General features: G+C 43.3%; 1 protein-coding gene across 6 annotated transcripts in view; it reads right to left on the bottom strand.

Moving 5' to 3' along the window:
• Window positions 1–18,244, bottom strand: part of DLGAP4 (DLG associated protein 4) — a 345,726-nt gene that overhangs the window by 9,458 nt on the left and 318,024 nt on the right. For all 6 annotated transcript variants that reach the window (XM_038369554.2, XM_043496131.1, XM_038369556.2 and 3 more), the window contains one exon: window positions 1,241–1,602. In XM_038369554.2, the coding sequence (XP_038225482.1) occupies window positions 1,241–1,602 (362 nt within the window). The remainder of the gene's footprint in view (window positions 1–1,240; window positions 1,603–18,244) is intronic.

Genomic DNA, 18,244 nt, shown 5'->3' with positions numbered 1-18,244 from the left:
ATTTCTGTGGGGAAGAATCAATATCAAAGTGACACTGGATGAAGTGAGCTGTAGCTCACGAAAGCTTATGCTCAAATAAATCTGTTAGTCTCTAAGGTGCCACAAGTACTCCTTTTCTTTCTGCCAGCTAGATTTCAGCAGCAGAACAACTCACAACCCAATGTAAAGCCTCATGTTGAAGGTACAGTTTGCACTGCCGAACTTCCATGGCATTCAGAAGGATTAACTGTGGACAAGATGGTAAGCAAGGACTAACTTGTCTGCTTTGGGTATGGCTTCAACATAGAAGAGTTTAACCTGGTTATATCGAGATGCATATTACATTAGATAAAGGGTTGTTTCTACGTGATGAACGAAACTGAAAAGTCTGATGCTGCAGAAGATGGGTTTTAAACTGCACTTTCAAACCCAAACTCACACCTGCCAAACCCACGTTTTGCATTCAAACTAGCAAGTGGGAAGGTTACTACTTCAGCATGTCATAAGGTGACGTACAGCAGGCGCTTGTGGATATAACAGATGAACATAAAGCTTTGCCACCTGCATGTGAAATGTTGTCCACAAGCAAAAGGCAAATAGATTAGGTTTTTTTTTTTTTTAAATTATTAAACTTCTCCAAAAGTAGCCTTTGCAGGACAAAGTTTGGATACACACACACTTCTCCCTGAGCAGTTTTTATTGGGCTATAAAACTAGCAACTGTTTTTCACTAGTTTGTATATTCTGTTTGCTTTCAGCAACAGAAGTTCTCAGAGAACCAACAGGGGTAAAAGAGGGGCACTCCCACAGGTAGACTGCATCAGAGCCATGATGCCATAATAAATCATTACAGCCCCAAACATGCTTACAGTTCTGTAATAGAAGAGTTGGAATCTTAAATGAAGCTTGAACTCAGATTAACAGTAGGCAGACTGACCTGAAAATACAGTCCATGGCGCACAAACTCTAGCATTTGTGCATATGTACTTTTGGCAAGAAGCCCCTTTAAAGAGAATTACCCATTTAACAGAGCTCCATTATTTTATGACACGTTTTTATTTTGTACTGAACACATTCCTGTTATAGCAACATTTTGTTGCATTTCACCTCTGAGTGCACTGGATGATTGTTCTACAAAATGGTTAATTTCTTTAGCTATTTGGGGGGGGGGGTTCAGCTGCATGTTTAGTTACAATACACATGCTAAATAGATAAGTTAAGAACATTCTCTGTTACACAAAGGAGTACAAACTATTCCATACTTGTATTCCTATAGACGACAGCTTCCTTTTGGGGATATTCTCCACCTTAGGCTCTTCACTTGTCAGAGTTCCTTTGTCACTTTTCAAGGTTGCATTTTTCTGGGGTAACTCTGGAGCATCTCTGGCTGGCGTCACAAGGCTGCCTCTTGTCACACTGGGTGTTCTGGTACTGTCTAAGCTGTCTGAAGAATTACTCAGTCCCGACTGGCTGTTGACGTCGCTCTTGTGGTCCTGGCTATCCAGGTAGGTGTCCTGGGCTGATTCAGTGCTGCTCTGCACGGTGACAGAGATGAACGGCTTTGAGGTGGTCCGAGGTGGGACGGGGGGAGGTGTCTTTTTATATGCCACTAGGCATGATGAACCTGCAACAGCAGAGGTGGGAAGGAGCAAGAGAATGGAATTGAAAAGAATGTGACAGAAATACAGTGAAAGAAAAAGCAAAAGCAGGTCAATTATAATATTTAGGAGAAATCTCCAAGTAGAAATTTGAAGAAATGCAGAAACACCAATCTAATGCCAACAGCTTGCACTGAGTGACCCACACCAAAGCATTTAAGGGGGGAGGGGGAGGGAAGCCAGCACTATCCTGCAATAAAGTTCAAGAGAAAACAACATGATGTGAGAGAGGCTGGAAGGTGGAAAAGTAATCAAGAAGATCCTGCCAAACTGCTAGAGTGTTTGACAGGGAAAGGCCAGCACACAGCAGAAGTTCTGTGGAACTCCCGATTTTTTTTTTTTTTAAAATCGTGTTTAGTGTCCTGGTAAAGCCAAATCTCTCAGTCCTTTGTTCCCATCAGTTGACAAGTTTCTGTATCCGGATCAGGCTGGCGTTTGTTCCTACAAAAGGGAAAGAGGCCATAAGGGTTTCTTCCAGCAGGCAGTAGCTATAATGGTCACAAAGCACTTTACAAACCCTGAGGGGTTGGTTTCTAATCTTTAAAGGTATTTAGATGCCTAAAGATGCAGAGATGCCAGGATTTTCAGAAGGGCCTATCTACATATTTAGGTCCCTAAATACCTTTACAAGTCTGACTTTGAGCGCACAGTACATTATTTGCCACGACTGATTTGAGAGCTGGAAACATAGGTATCCAGCATCTTCCCCAGCATGCAGCTCAGTTCAGGGAACTGAAAGTCATCTTGGATTCACGAGGATAAAACACCACCATCCCACAACACACATCAGTACAGTGGTTCGGAATAAAGAAGAGTCCTAGAAATAAATTAGTCAGTGGCCATCCACATGTCAGCATTCAGCAAATCTGGCATGGTAAAAGACTTAACACACAAGACACCCAGGAGATACTGCATGTACTAGTCAGGCTTTGGTATTTCCAAACAAGAGATGTAGGTGTACACTACAGCCGCTAGAAGAGAGCCGAAGTAGAGTCCTTGCAGAACCTCACACAGTAGGCAAGACAACTTTGCTGCTCTAACCATTTAGGAGCTTAGACTAGGATTCTGAAGGTGTTAGTAGCCTAGTGTAGACATAACTGTGTGCCTTAGGACGCCCCGAGGTTTCAACTTGATCATTTTAACATGTTAAAGGCACACGGTTATGTCCAAATTCAAATCAGGACAAGGCTTTCATGGTAACAGTCTTCCTAATAGCATCTCTCGCGCACACCATGCTGTGACAGTGAAAAATCTACTAGTGGTAGTAGGTACGGGAATTTAACAATCGCTAAGAAACATCTTCCCAAGGCCGAGTACAAGAGGTCCAGCTATCCACTTCTGCAAACCAAAAGTAACCATGTGCCCATCCTTCAGCCAGTTAGTTTATTCCCACTAAGTCACCCAAACTAAGTGCCGAATGGCACTGAAAGATAGCAACCGGACAATACCAGAGAATTAACCAGCAGGACAGAAACAGCCTAAATCAGCACTCACGTCTTTGCATGGTGGTGCCCAGTAAAGATGGGCCAGTGGGCACCCTTCGTTGTGGAGACTGGAGCAGCATGCAGTAAGTATAAGAGAACCTGCATGTTTTGTTTCAAGTGCTTTTAGATACCCCGCTGGAAGGGCAGATTTTATTCTCCATAGATTCATAGATACTAAGGTCAGAAGGGACCACTCTGATCATCTAGTCCGACCTCCTGCACAGCGCAGGCCACAGAATGTCACCCACCACTCCTATGAAAAACCTCACCCATGTCTGAGCTATTGAAGTCCTCAAATCATGGTTCAAAACTTCAAGGAGCAGAGAAGCCTCCCTCCAGTCAACCATGCCCCATGCTACAGAGGAAGGCGAAAAACCTCCAGGGCCTCTCCAATCTGCCCTGGAGGAAAACTCCCTCCCGACCCCAAACATGGCAATCAGCCAAACCCTGAGCACATGGGCAAGATTCACCAGCCAGATACCCAGGAAAGAGTTTTCTATAGTAAATCAGATCCCATCCATCTAATATCCCATCTCAGGGGATTTGGCCTATTTACCCTGAATATTTAAAGATCAATTACTTATCAAAATCCCATTATCCTATCATACCATCTCCTCCATAAACTTATCGAGTAGAATCTTAAAACCAGATAGATCTTTTGCCCCCACTGCTTCCCTTGGAAGGTTATTCCAAAACTTCACTCCTCTGATGGTTAAAAACCTTCGTCTGATTTCAAGTCTAAACTTCCTGGTGGTCAGTTTATACCCATTTGTTCTTGTGTCCACATTGGTGCTGAAGTCCAGTCACCTCCTTTAAATTCCTGGCAGTTTCTGTACATCAGGGGTTCTCAAACTTCATTGCACCGTGATTCCCTTGTGACAACCACAATTACTACACAACCCCAGGAGTGGGGACCGAAGCCTGACCCCGCCTGAGCGCTACCACCTCGGGTGGGGCCAAAACCAAAGCCTGAGCCCCAGGTGCCGGGTCTTAGGCTTTGGCTTCAGCCCCAGGTGGTGGGGCTCAGGCTTTGGCCCTGGGCCCCAGAAAGTCTAATGCCAGTCCTGGAGAACCCATTACAATGGGGTCCTGACCTACAGTTTGAGAATCGTTGCTGTAGATGATTATGTGACAAACCATTATTTTGCTGTGACCAGGTCTACACTAGAAAAGTTTTGCCAACAATTCTATACTGGCAGAAGTTCCTGCATAGATGCAGCTTACGCTGGCAAAGAAGTGTTTTTGCCTTCTTACAAGTGAAATAAGCTTTACCCACAGAAGTTCTTTTATGCTGCTATAAACTGTGTCTATGTTACAACTTCTTCTGATATAGAAATATTGTAAGAGAAGTTACACCCCTAAGAAATACTGCTATACTGGCAAAAGTTTCTAATGCAGACCTGACCTAAGTCTGGGACAAGCAAAAGCCATCCTGCCTGGCTTTTCATCCAGACTGACTGTAATACTACTATAACCCCTTTCCTAAATACCTGGGTCCCTCCCATGCAGACTCTTCATCCTTCTGCAGCTAGATACAACACCAGTAATACTATTTAAAAAGTTGCTTAAGTTTAACAGGTACTTAACTTAGATGAGGTCATCTGCCATCATAACAATGAGGTCCTATGACATATCCTAGATTACAAGGAGTAGCTCCTGTTTTACTGCTGGGCTGTAAATGTATACGAAGAATACATATAACTTTCTGGCTGCTGTTTCAACCTACCATGTTTCAGTACGATTGGGACAGTAAATCAATTACTAGCCTACTGATGTAAAACCTTACTTGTAAGCAAAACAAAAGAGGATGTTGGACTTCTGCAAACTAGTCACTATTTGTGTACAGAACAGGAACATGCAGGGGAGAGAAACCCGCACTGGAAAAACATTTTATTTGGGGTTATCAAAGTAGACAAACATAAGGCCCAGTAGTCCAGCTTCCACAGGCTGCAAGGACACTGTTTTGAGCGCCCTGTAGATTCATTTTGAAGGTTGGTATTTCCTCTCAATCTTGTTCCCAGTGATCACCAAAGGAACTGGTCCTGATGTGTGGGACAGTGAATGCAAGACTTCACAGGGAAAGGAAGTCTATAAAAAGTGAGTAAGAAGATGCTCAGAATGCTGACATCAATGGAGAATAAGTAATGCTATAAAGAGGTTGTGAATTCAATAGTAAAAGCAGAAGAAACAACTGGAAACGAATCAGGGAGTCAAGGGCAACAGAGGATATTCAGGGAAACAGGATTAAAAGTTAAACATACTCAAGTACTTTGCAGAACCTTAAAACAAGCACATCCCACCTCTGCAGCAAACGGAGCAAAATCTATGTTGTCAAGCAGAGGCTAAAAGAAAGTAAACTGACAGATCTTTCTTAGTCTCTAGGCCAGCATCTTTTCCTCCCTCAATTCATGCTAAATTAAACTACAGCAATTTTAGTCAAGTAAGTTTCACAGCTCTGATATTCAGCAACATTTAGAAGACACTGGAGAACATTTTTTGGAATGGTTAAGTAATTTCACAAATCATAACAAAGGTGGTGCTTGGTCACTTGCAGAAACATGCCCACTTCATCATCATGCTTCAAGCAGCGTTTCATGTCAACTGGTTAATGGGCCCATCCCAGAAAGGGTGGCTCAATTTTGAACAAGAGAATGCCAGTGGGATCCCCTCCCCACTGCAGACAGTCCCCTCCTCCCTCTTCTCCCCCTCCCCGCACACCCTCATCCAGCAAAGTTGTTCCAGCTGCTGCCAGCTCTCCACCCAAAAATGAGCTCACTGCTGTTATATCATCTCAATATAGCTAGAGTGGGGCATTTACAAACGAAGAAGACTTACCATCTCTTGGCTGTGTGCGTATAGTGCCTAGTACAACAGCTCTCTGGTGGGAGCCTCTAGGCACTATGGCAGCACAAATATGAAATAATTGTAAATTGCAGATTGTTTTGCAGTGATGAGACTTACAATATAACACTGTGGAACTGTTTACAGGCCAAGTTAATTTCTGTCAGGGAGATGCTGGGTCTGGGGCAACCTGCAAGATAGGACAGTGTAACTGGGACTGGCAATCATGATGCTTAAAGGGTCCTCATCAGCTCTCTGCACTGCTGTGTGTATGATAAACCCATTGTTTCATGTTCTCTGTGTGTGTATATAAATCTCTCCTCTGTTTTTTCCACCAAATGCATCCGATGAAGTGAGCTGTAGCTCACGAAAGCTTATGCTCTAATAAATTTGTTAGTCTCTAAGGTGCCACAAGTACTCCTTTTCTTTTTGCGAATACAGACTAACACGGCTGCTACTCTGAAACCTGCTGGCAGAATGTATTAGTTTAAAAAACTAAGAACAGTCCCAGGCAAAGAGCAAGAACGGCGATGAAAATGTTTCTACAGCAAGATTTCTGATTTGAAGCATTTTAATATTCCCATTCAAAGGTATTTTTTGCTTTTGAGTCCTATCTAAACAAGTTACTAAAATCCGTAGGCTAGGTCTACACTACAGCCTATGCCGGCATAAAAAAATATTGCTAAGGGGTGCAAATTAACCACCCCCGAGCGACATAAGTTACACCAACATCAGTGCTATGTTGGCTGGAGAGCTTCTCTCACGGAAGCAACTTCTGCGACTCATGGAGGTGGGTTTTTTATGCTGATGGGAGAGCTCTCTCTCATCAACAGAGCGTCTTCACCAGATGTGGTGCAGCTGAGCTGCAGTGCTGTACATATACACATGGCCTTAGCCACGCTGTAGTTAACAATTGATTGGCGGAAAGGGCTTTTATAGCCTTCCTGACAGAGCTATTTTTAGAATGAAAAACACTCAGAAGTTAACATCTTCTATTTGACTTCATCTGCTGTTTCCAGCCAATATCTACTGGCTCACCCTCAGCCAATTTTAGTTTTTGCCTTTAAGATTCTGAACACAGTCTATGCCTAACCTTTATAATTTTCTCAGTTCCTACGGGACAGCATGCTGATTGCTTGTTAAAGGCTAAAGTGCATGAGCTTTTTTTTTTTTTTTTTTTTAAAAAAAAATCCAACATCACCTAACCAATACTTTCAGAGGTCCTTATTCTTCACAGCACCATTCCACGACTTGCCTGTAACATGCCTTTGTTCAAGGCTAAGCTGCCACGATCAAAACCAGTTTTTTATTTTCTATTTAAATATATCTAAACTGCTGCTGCTGTAAAGAACACAATAGGCACCACGGGAGGTTAGCTTTGTTGTTCCTGTTCACAGAGCCAGCACAGTCACAGTGGATCACCTGCCCATTTCTCAGTGACCTCAAGGGACAATGATCATTACTCTGAGTTTAAATTTTTTATTATTTGATTCTTTTAAGAGCACCAAACCCATAATTTGTAAGGTAATACAAAGACTTTCCATGAGTGATTTGTCACTTGGTTTCTTTTCTGCTGTACGCATCCCCATTCACCTCACAAACATCTGAAGGAAACAAACAAACAAAAACAAACGTCTAATTTCCTGGTGCACAGAGGACCATCCACTTCCCCTGCCACACAGAACCTGCATGGGAGAAGTAGGTGGGGCTGCACAGAAGGGCCAAGGTCAGGAGGGGGCCAGTACTCATGGGGTGCAGCATGGTTCGCGATGGGGAGAGGAGGAAGTGAGACAGGCAGGGTCTCAGCTGTGGAGACAACCCTACCATGGCAGGGAGCAGAAGGCTTCCTCATCTCCTACATGGTGACTACCCAGCCCCCCGGGGGTACTGGGCACCTCTCCCCACCATGGTCACTTAAGGACAATGGGAGGGGCACGTGCATGGGACGTGCATCTCCAAAGGGGGACAAGCAAAAAAAGTTTGGGAATCTCTGCACTAGCACAGTGCTTCAAGGTCTAAGTTGCAATAAACCAGATAAAAAGAAAAGGAGTACTTGTGGCACCTTAGAGACGAACAAATTTATTAGAGCATAAGCTTTCGTGAGCTACAGCTCACTTCATCGGATGCATTTGGTGGAAAAAACAGAGTAGAGATTTATATACACACACAGAGAACATGAAACAATGGGTTTATCATACACACTGTAAGGAGAGTGATCACTTAAGATAAGCCATCACCAGCAGTGGGGGGGGGGGGGGAGGGAGGGAGGAGGAAAACCTTTCATGGTGACAAGCAAGGTAGGCTAATTCCAGCAGTTAACAAGAATATCAGAGGAACAGTGGGGGGTGGGGTGGGGGAGAGAAATAACATGGGGAAATAGTTTTACTTTGTGTAATGACTCATCCATTCCCAGTCTCTATTCAAGCCTAAATTAATTGTATCCAGTTTGCAAATTAATTCCAATTCAGCAGTCTCTCGTTGGAGTCTGTTTTTGAAGCTTTTTTGTTGAAGGATAGCCACTCTTAGGTCTGTAATCGAGTGACCAGAGAGATTGAAGTGTTCTCCAACTGGTTTTTGAATGTTATAATTCTTGACATCTGATTTGTGTCCATTCATTCTTTTACGTAGAGACTGTCCAGTTTGGCCAACGTACATGGCAGAGGGGCATTGCTGGCACATGATGGCATATATCACATTGGTAGATGTGCAGGTGAACGAGCCTCTGATAGTGTGGCTGATGTGATTAGGCCCTATGATGGTATCCCCTGAATAGATATGTGGACAGAGTTGGCAACGGGCTTTGTTGCAAGGATAGGTTCCTGGGTTAGTGGTTCTATTGTCTGGTGTGTGGTTGCTGGTGAGTATTTGCTTCAGATTGGGGGGCTGTCTGTAAGCAAAGACTGGCCTGTCTCCCAAGATCTGTGAGAGCGATGGCTCGTCCTTCAGGATAGGTTGTAGATCCTTGATGATGCGTTGGAGAGGTTTTAGTTGGGGGCTGAAGGTGATGGCTAGTGGCGTTCTGTTGTTTTCTTTGTTGGGCCTGTCCTGTAGTAGGTGACTTCTGGGTACTCTTCTGGCTCTGTCAATCTGTTTCTTCACTTCAGCAGGTGGGTATTGTAGTTGTAGGAATGCATGATAGAGATCTTGTAGGTGTTTGTCTCTGTCTGAGGGGTTGGAGCAAATGCGGTTATATCGTAGAGCTTGGCTGTAGACAATGGATCGAGTGGTATGATCTGGATGAAAGCTAGAGGCATGTAGGTAGGAATAGCGGTCAGTAGGTTTCCGATATAGGGTGGTGTTTATGTGACCATCGCTTATTAGCACCGTAGTGTCCAGGAAGTGGATCTCTTGTGTGGACTGGTCCAGGCTGAGTTTGATGGTGGGATGGAAATTGTTGAAATCATGGTGGAATTCCTCAAGAGCTTCTTTTCCATGGGTCCAGATGATGAAGATGTCATCAATGTAGCGCAAGTAGAGTAGGGGCATTAGGGGACGAGAGCTGAGGAAGCGTTGTTCTAAGTCAGCCATAAAAATGTTGGCATACTGTGGGGCCATGCGGGTACCCATCGCAGTGCCGCTGATTTGAAGGTATACATTGTCCCCAAATGTGAAATAGTTATGGGTCAGGACAAAGTCACAAAGTTCAGCCACCAGGTTAGCCGTGACAGTATCGGGGATACTGTTCCTGATGACTTCTAGTCCATCTTTGTATGGAATGTTGGTGTAGAGGGCTTCTACATCCATAGTGGCTAGGATGGTGTTTTTAGGAAGATCACCGATGGACTGTAGTTTTCTCAGGAAGTCAGTGGTGTCTCGAAGATAGCTGGGAGTGCTGGTAACCAAGGGCCTGAGGAGAGAGTCTACATAGCCAGACAATCCTGCTGTCAGGGTGCCAATGCCTGAGATGATGGGGCGTCCAGGATTTCCAGGTTTATGGATCTTGGGTAGCAGATAGAATACCCCAGGTCGGGGTTCTAGGGGTGTGTCTGTGCGGATTTGTTCTTGTCCTTTTTCAGGGAGTTTCTTGAGCAAATGCTGTAGTTTCTTTTGGTAACTCTCAGTGGGATCAGAGGGTAATGGCTTGTAGAAAGTGGTGTTGGAGAGCTGCCTAGTAGCCTCTTGTTCATACTCCGACCTATTCATGATGACGACAGCACCTCCTTTGTCATCCTTTTTGATTATGATGTCAGAGTTGTTTCTGAGGCTGTGGATGGCACTGTGTTCTGCATGGCTGAGGTTATGGGGTAAGCGATGCTGCTTTTCCACAATTTCAGCTCGTGCACGTCGGCAGAAGCACTCTGTGTAGAAGTCCAGTCTGCTGTTTCGACCTTCAGGAGGAGTCCACCCAGAATCCTTCTTTTTGTAGTGTTGGCAGGAAGGTCTCTGTGGGTTAATATGTTGGTCAGAGGTGTGTTGGAAATATTCCTTGAGTCTGAGACGTCGAAAATAGGATTCTAGGTCACCACAGAACTGTATCATGTTCGTGGGGGTGGAGGGGCAAAAGGAGAGGCCCCGAGATAGGACAGATTCTTCTGCTGGGCTAAGAGTATAGTTGGATAGATTAACAATATTGCTGGGTGGGTTACGGGAACCACTAGATGTGAATTTAAAACTGGCTGCACCCCACCTGCCTCTCCCCCCACCAAAAAGCTACAGCAAAAAAGACAAAATTATTTTCAATGAAAATTTTGAACATTCCATGGTTAGGGTTTGCAGCAGGAACTTCCCTGCCCCCAGTGGTCAGTGGTACTAGATTTGAATCCCCTGCCCCTCATGGCTGTGGAGACCGATTTGAATACGTGAATCATAGCACCTACCTGAATCTACATACAGACTTGAAACAACTGCTTTAATACATGGCTTCTCAGCTTAGGGGGTCAAAGTCCCTAGGGCTCCTGAAACCTACAGGTAATAGGGGAGAAGGGTATAACCACTCTATCCTTTGTGTCTTGCTTAAATGAGAGAGGGGTCACTGTGTCCATTCACCTGGAGCAGTGCGAAGTACCATGCTATATTGCATTTTATAAGCACCGTGCATCCTGAAGGATTGAAGAAAATACATTTATAGTGAATCCCTGAAGCCAGCGCTGCTGGTGGAGGATGTGCCTTGATCTGTGCCAGTTCATTGCCAACAGCATGTGTGAGGGATTTTTGGACTTGGATGGCGAAAGTCAAATTCCAAGTCCACATTGCCAACAGCATGTGGACTTGGAATTTGTAAAAAAAAGTTGAACGCACTGTTTTGTTACGCGAGAATATACAAGTCTATTCACTGAAGCATATTTATATAAACAGTTACACATAGTTTGTCTAGCTTTTATATAGTGGTTTTCATCTCTAGCTCTCAATGTGCTTTACTAAATAGACAAGTATTCTCCTCATTTTACAGAGAAAAAAGAAGACCTCACGGAGATTTAAGTGATTTGTCCAAGGTTACCCAGTAAGCCACTGGCAAAACTAAGAACCTGACCCAGACTTATGTGTCCCAGTCCAGTGGCAGCCACTGTACCATATATAGTCTCAGCAGGTATGAAGAGATATCTAAGTATCTCTTCCATTAGCAGATTTTTTATTAAAAACCAAAAACAACAAAAAAAAACCCAGAAACAACAACTGTCTGGGAGCAAGTTTAGTGTATCTGTATTTGGGTGTGGAATGTGTGATGTGCTAAACTTCCTTAGAAATATAACAGAAGTCTGCATTGCAAAGATTTTCTACAGTATATGCAGTCGGCCACTCACAGTAGCTTCATCATGCATGTAACCTGCCTCCCTACAGCTGTCTCAGCCTTTACTTGCTGAATCTGCTTGTTTCCTGTTAATTACATGCAGATGATTCACAGATCTGGCCTTGCTTGCAAGTCAAATTACAGAGTGCACTCCGGGTACTGCTGATTAACAATCTACCTCACAGGGAGCTGAAAAAAGGGAGAAATATATACACAGCTGAAGCCTGTGAGAAAGTCTAGCACTCCTGCTATGGTATGAACACACTGGGGCTAGAAGAAAAGGAGTACTTGTGACACCTCAGAGACTAACAAATTTATTTGAGCATAAGCTTTCGTGAGCTACAGCTCACTTCATCGGATGGATTCTTATATACAAGTGATCAATGGCCAGGAGGAGATGGCCCTTCCAATTCTCTGTGATTAGCACTGTACAATTGTTTCCTCCCCCTCACTCGTACAGCCTCTACTGAGGAAGATGATGCATTCTTGCTTCTAAAACAGATGCAAATGAGATGTGGAGCTGGTGTGATTTGTGTCTTTATATGGGAAAAACTGAGACTGTTTGTATATGCTCTTACAAGCCTAGCTAACATCAAAGATGAAATATTAATCAGCATGTCACTCTAGGCACCACAACTCCCAATTAGAGGTGACAGCAACTCCAGAGAGCGACACGGTAACAGTAAAAGAAAGTGTAGCTAAAGAGTCAACAAGCAGAGGGGGAAAAAACAAAACAAAAAAACACACAAAAAACAAGTCCACACAAACCAAAAAGAGATTATTAGAGAAGCAGTCTTCCTCCTCCTCCCATCCCTATCTCTTCACATATATAAACTGAAGGTCAGGCTCAAAACAATTCCAAGCAGCAGATGTTACTAAAAGCAACTATGCAAGACACCCAAAGTCCATTTCTTCAAATCCCATTTATTCATTTCCTTGAATAAAATAACTATGGAGAGTGGCTATTTCCACCTTAATAAGATCAGCAACATTATCCCACCTCCTAAGAGGAGTGCATTAAAAAGGGAGGGGCCCAGCTGTCATTTATTTGTAATCTCTCCTCTCACAGACACACAGCACAGTGGGTTTAATTTCCTCTGGATACACCCACAATAATTACATCAGCCTACAATGTCTTGACCTACATTCTCTGTTGACAGGGCCTGTATTAGGTTTCTTCTCTGTTACCAACTACCTTGCTTTTCTTTGTAAAAAAAAAAAGGACGTCACTTTCCTCAGCCTTCAATGGAAGAAAAAGAAGAGTGGTTGCCATATATAGGGCCCCATAAACTACATCACGAAGGGAATGTCAGGGAGGACAGGCCAAGAAGCTAGCCTAACCTGAATATTATAGAGCTCTGTCATTCCCTCTCCAATATTTTAAGTAGTTAGCACATTTCCTATATGAATATAACAAACCTTTCTAAAACAAGAGCTGCAATACACATAAAAATCTCAGCTTCCCAGTTGGGTAACAGCTCACCAGTGCATGGTGTTAAGCTTATGACACAATAGGTGCGTGTTACATATAGGTCTTCCACTCTGCCAGCACCAGTTTTATAAGTGTCAGTACCCTGTCCTGGGTCAAACAGGAAAGCAGATCAGAGGGATAGCGTTTAGGGATCCACCAGCCTGTGACCAATCTGAGTGACCTTATGCAAACACAGCTGTCTCTAATCTTATCACTTATACCACTGCTTCATATCGTATAAACCCAAGAATGTGCTCTCTCTGGAGGGGGACTGGCTCTGTATTATTTGTTCGTACAGCACCTAATACAAGGGGCCTAATCCCCGATCTGGGATCCTTGGGCACTGTTGCAATAGAAACAATAGTGCGCGCGTGCACGCACGCACACACACACACACACGTAAAATAAACCAAAGCTACTCCAAGTTTACATTTGCCAACCCTGATAGTGTCCTTTTCAAAGGAGAGGACATAGCCCTGGTAAGAGATTTTCAACAAAAAATGAAATGTTTTCTTCGAAGTCCAGGAACAAACATAAGGCCCCTCTGAAGGGTGTAAACTCCTCTATTTTCATACTATACCATACGGCTTTCATTCAGGAGGACCCCAATATAATTCACAAAAAACTGAAGTCATTTAATCCATGACTTTATGCAGCCACCTATATGGAATGCAGCAGTAGCACACAGCAACTATACAACAGGAGAGGTTAAAAAAACATTGTACATAAGCAAAACTAAAGATGTGAGGATGGAGATTGGGGGGAGGAGGGAGAGACTTTGCTCAAAGAATGCCATGGGACCCTCTTGTAAGGACTTAACAAAAGAAATACTCAATTCTTCCTATACTACAGCAAAGCATATACAATTGTCTGAAAAAGAGCACCTTAAAGATTCAAAAACACATTTTGCAAATGCCCTTGCTTCTCAAGGATGTTCCCAGTTTGCCAGCATGGTTTAAGGGTATTTGATGTGTAACATCTTGTAAGGGAACAAGCATTTATGTTACTTTCTCTCCAAGAGAGTTGTGCTGGGTTTCTGGCATTCACTAATGCCCCCCTAGCTCAGAAGTCTTCCTACCCCACAAGGGCCCGAGCTCTACAAGAACATTTCCCACCTGGTTAAACAAAGGGTTTTATTTAAAAAAAAACAAAACATTTCTAAGAAAACCTAGTATCCAGACATGTGCTTTTAACTGTTAGACCCACAAACGTCAAGGATTTAAAGGAGTGAAATGTCAGATCATACCACCCATGAGAGCTTCAATTTAAAATATGCTATCCCACACTGCAGGGATTCATACCAATATGTTCATCTCCTTTCAGATGGAACCACAATTTTCTCTGGCAGGGCTGACGAGTGCCCCGTATGTGAAATCTTAGGAGAAACACTGAGGAATGAGATGCATACTTAAGTGGCAAGTTAGCTAGCCACCGCCACTCCCAGGCCCATCTGCAGTAACTATTACTGGAACTTCTAGTGGCATTTTAAGTCTGATATTTTCATTTCCTAACCATCCTTCCAAAAGTAGATTTCAGTGCAGACTTTAAAGCAAGTTGGGGCAGAGGGATGTAATTCAACTCTCTACCCGAAAGTTAGGCTTAGTAGAATTTGATTTTTAATATTACTATTATATTATATATATTTGACAGACAACACTGATGTTTATTTTAGGATTTTTTTCTATTTTTAGAGATTTAAATTTTCATAGTTGTAGGAAATTAAGGGGGGAGGGTTCAGACAATTTAATGACAGTTGGTACTGATTTTAAAAAAAGTTAACATTTTATAACAGTGAAAACACCAATGGTCAACATCACATGTCAAAATATACAAAGTGAACATCCTTTAATCAAGCTCTAATAAGTTCTCAAGCAGCATTTTCCTTACTTTGCCTATCTACATTTCAATGGTCATCAATGGAAATATTTTTTCAGTGGTTCGTGTGTACAGTTAAATAGACATTTACCAACATTTACTGATAAAAATTTAATACTTCAAAGCCTACCTAAAGGCAACTTTTGGACATGCATCTTCATTTTGGGAAACAGACAGAGCTCTAATTCAGCTGGCATGTGGCAGTATGGCATACTGGCACCTCTCAAGCTATCTTATTCTTCAGAATCTCAGCTTTCATTAAAAAAAATTACGTCTCTAGAAATTTCAGTTGGAGAAAATCTTAACTGTGAACCAAACAATTGATTCAGAAATGCCTACACACAGAAGTCTGCAGAAAGCCTGGAATGATATAGTAGAGATGCGATTTAATGTATTAAAAATTGTGAAGTGCTCAGATGCTGTGGTAATGGAACCATGTAGGTACCTGAAAGTGATAGTACTGCCCCTTTCATCTCAACGAGCGGTTCCATTTTTATTACTTAGTATCAGAATCAGGTGTCCACATTGTTAATTTAATTCCTCAAGCCGAAAGCAGGGTGGGTCACAGATCTGCACATTTTACTGGGAATGACCTCATTTTGGTACCATGGCATTTAGGAGAGACACCACTAGCATCCCCACAGTAAAAGAGGAAGACCCAGGCTCAAGTAGCCTAGCAGCACCTAAAAGCACACTGAAGCTCTACTGGAGGGGAAGTTAGAGCTGCATGATCATATTTTAAACACTTGCACAATTTGAGAACTCACACAGGTGGAATTTGAAAGAGTACCATACTGCTGTCCCCAATGTGACCCCTGTATGCCTGTTAAAAAATGCTTCACAGACCAGAATCTCCTGGAGCTAAGGTCAATAAGTGTACCAGACACACAGTAACCACTGCCAGAAAAATGCTAGCACAGTCCTCTGCCCACAGCAGGTTTTCCAAATTGTAAAAGGTCTGCAGTGTCAAAAGTTCAGCTTGCCCCTAAAGCTAAACTGAAGTGTGCCAACAACTCGATAGTTTGCAGAAGAGGATGGGGAGAGAGGAGAAAAGCAAGGAAGTGAGAGTTGAGGGAACCAATTAAAAAAAGGATGACAGCCGTCCTTTAAAAACAGCATCGTCCATGTGACAGAATTAATTCCCTCATTCTAAGGCTGTGCACGGTTTGTTTACTACACAGTTTCTGCTCTACAGACACAACATGAGAGTTTATGCTAATATCTAACTCCCCCCGCCCCTTACACACACCAAAGTGATGCTTTCATTCAGAGCAGTGATGAGCTGGCTCTGTCCCAGCCATGAGTCACCCCTGTCACAGAAGGAGGAAGTGATTCATTTGGCTGCCTTGACAGAGGAAGGATGCTGACAAAGGGACCAAGAAGTGTGGACCACTTAGCTAGAGGCCATTAACACTCATGGGGAACCATATATTGCACCTTGAGTGTTACCCAGATAGACATTTTACTGTAGATTGTTTCACTCTTCAATGTTCGTAATAGTTCACTTGTCTACATGATTTGGGAAATCTCTTGCTGTTATGGCTCCAATGACCCCATCACAAATCATTAGCCAGGAATGAACCTGGGGACTTTTAGCACTAAAGTTACAGACCATTATAACCAGACCTAAAGCCATGGTTACACGTGGAGTGCTTTGTCTGGACAGGGACACCATGTGCTATACCAGCAAAGAACTCTTAGTATGGACAACTTATATCAGCAAAACTGTTCTTCCCTGCAAGCAAAATAAAGTACACCAGAAAAACTGCTGTTTGATCAACAGAGCTATATCTACACTAGGGGCTTTTGCGAGTACAGCTCTGTTGGTCAGGGATCACACCTCTTCACACCCAGGACAGACAGATGTTTGTACTGTAGACAGGATCTAAAGGAGTAACTATTGGCTGGCATCAGTAGACGACTTATCTGGGGATTAGCTAGGATTGGATTAACCTTTTTTAGCCACCCCACTCCCTGAGGCCCCACCCCTGCATGGCGTCTTCCCCCCTACCCACCGTTCACTCCTCTCCCCCGTGGAAGTGGTGGGTAGGGCCTCGAGGGGAAGAGGAGCAAGCGACAGGTGGGAACTTGGAGTGGGGCTCAAGTGGAGTAGGGCCACGGTCTGGGTGCTGGAGTCCCCTTTAAATGTGGGCCCGGCACAACTGTAAACCCAGAATTGGGACTAGACACTAGATTGGGGTGGGGGAGACGCACTTGGAACATGGCCAGTTCTACATTTATAAATTAGATCAACTAAACTACATCACACAGGGCTGTGAAAAAGTCTCTGTGCCCTGAGCACCATACTGAAGCTGACCTAACCCCTTGTGTAGACACGGCTAGGTTGACAGAAGCTACCGCCTCTTGGAGATCTGGATTAACTACATGGAATGGAAAACCCCTTTGACTGACACAGGAAGCGTCTACATTACGGCACTACATCGGTACAACTATAGTGTAGTGCAGACATACCCCATGACAGTAGCCAACATGGAAGTACAAGCATATAGACCTCAAGGAGTTTCCAGCACTGAGACTGCCATGCTACACAAACATTCTCTTAAAAGAGACCAGTGATGGGTTGACATTAGTATTCCTATCATTGTACCACAGGTGGGAGCAACAGTGGGAAAGTTGTAAGCATTATATCATGTTGACAAAGCCGCAGATATTACAGAACAACTCCACTTCGCAGCCCGCTAGTCTAAAGATGACTGTGCAAATTTCAGTCCCCATTCACACCACCACTTTGCCCTCTCACTTTCAAATATGCTTCACAGCAATTTAAAAATACGCCTTCCCTAAAAATATAGGGGCTGTGCAATACAAAAATCCTTCCCAAAGCAGTCCACTGGGCTGCTCTTTTGTCCAGTGACATATACTAGGAGTCTTTCACCACCACAAAAGGCCTTGTACACACTGAGGATTGTAAGAGTTCTCAGCATTGCTACGCTACTGATGTGCATATAATGAGAGCACTAGCTTTAAAGCGTTTGACAGCATTTTTTACTGTCATGTCATCAGATGTGCTCTGAGCAGTGTTAAATGACGGATGCAGAAGACCTGGAGGCCAGTCTATGTGAGCATTCAACTTCTGTGGAACTAAAACTTTTGAACCTTTTTTGGTTGTGAAAGCTGTTAGAGAAATTTGGAAGGTTAGTTTATAGTCCAAGTATAAACTGATGCACTGTCATTTTAAGCTTGAAGAT

Source organism: Dermochelys coriacea, chromosome 13 (assembly GCF_009764565.3).
Source record: "Dermochelys coriacea isolate rDerCor1 chromosome 13, rDerCor1.pri.v4, whole genome shotgun sequence".
NCBI lineage: Eukaryota > Metazoa > Chordata > Testudines > Dermochelyidae > Dermochelys > Dermochelys coriacea.
This window is presented reverse-complemented; position numbering and strand designations above follow the sequence as displayed.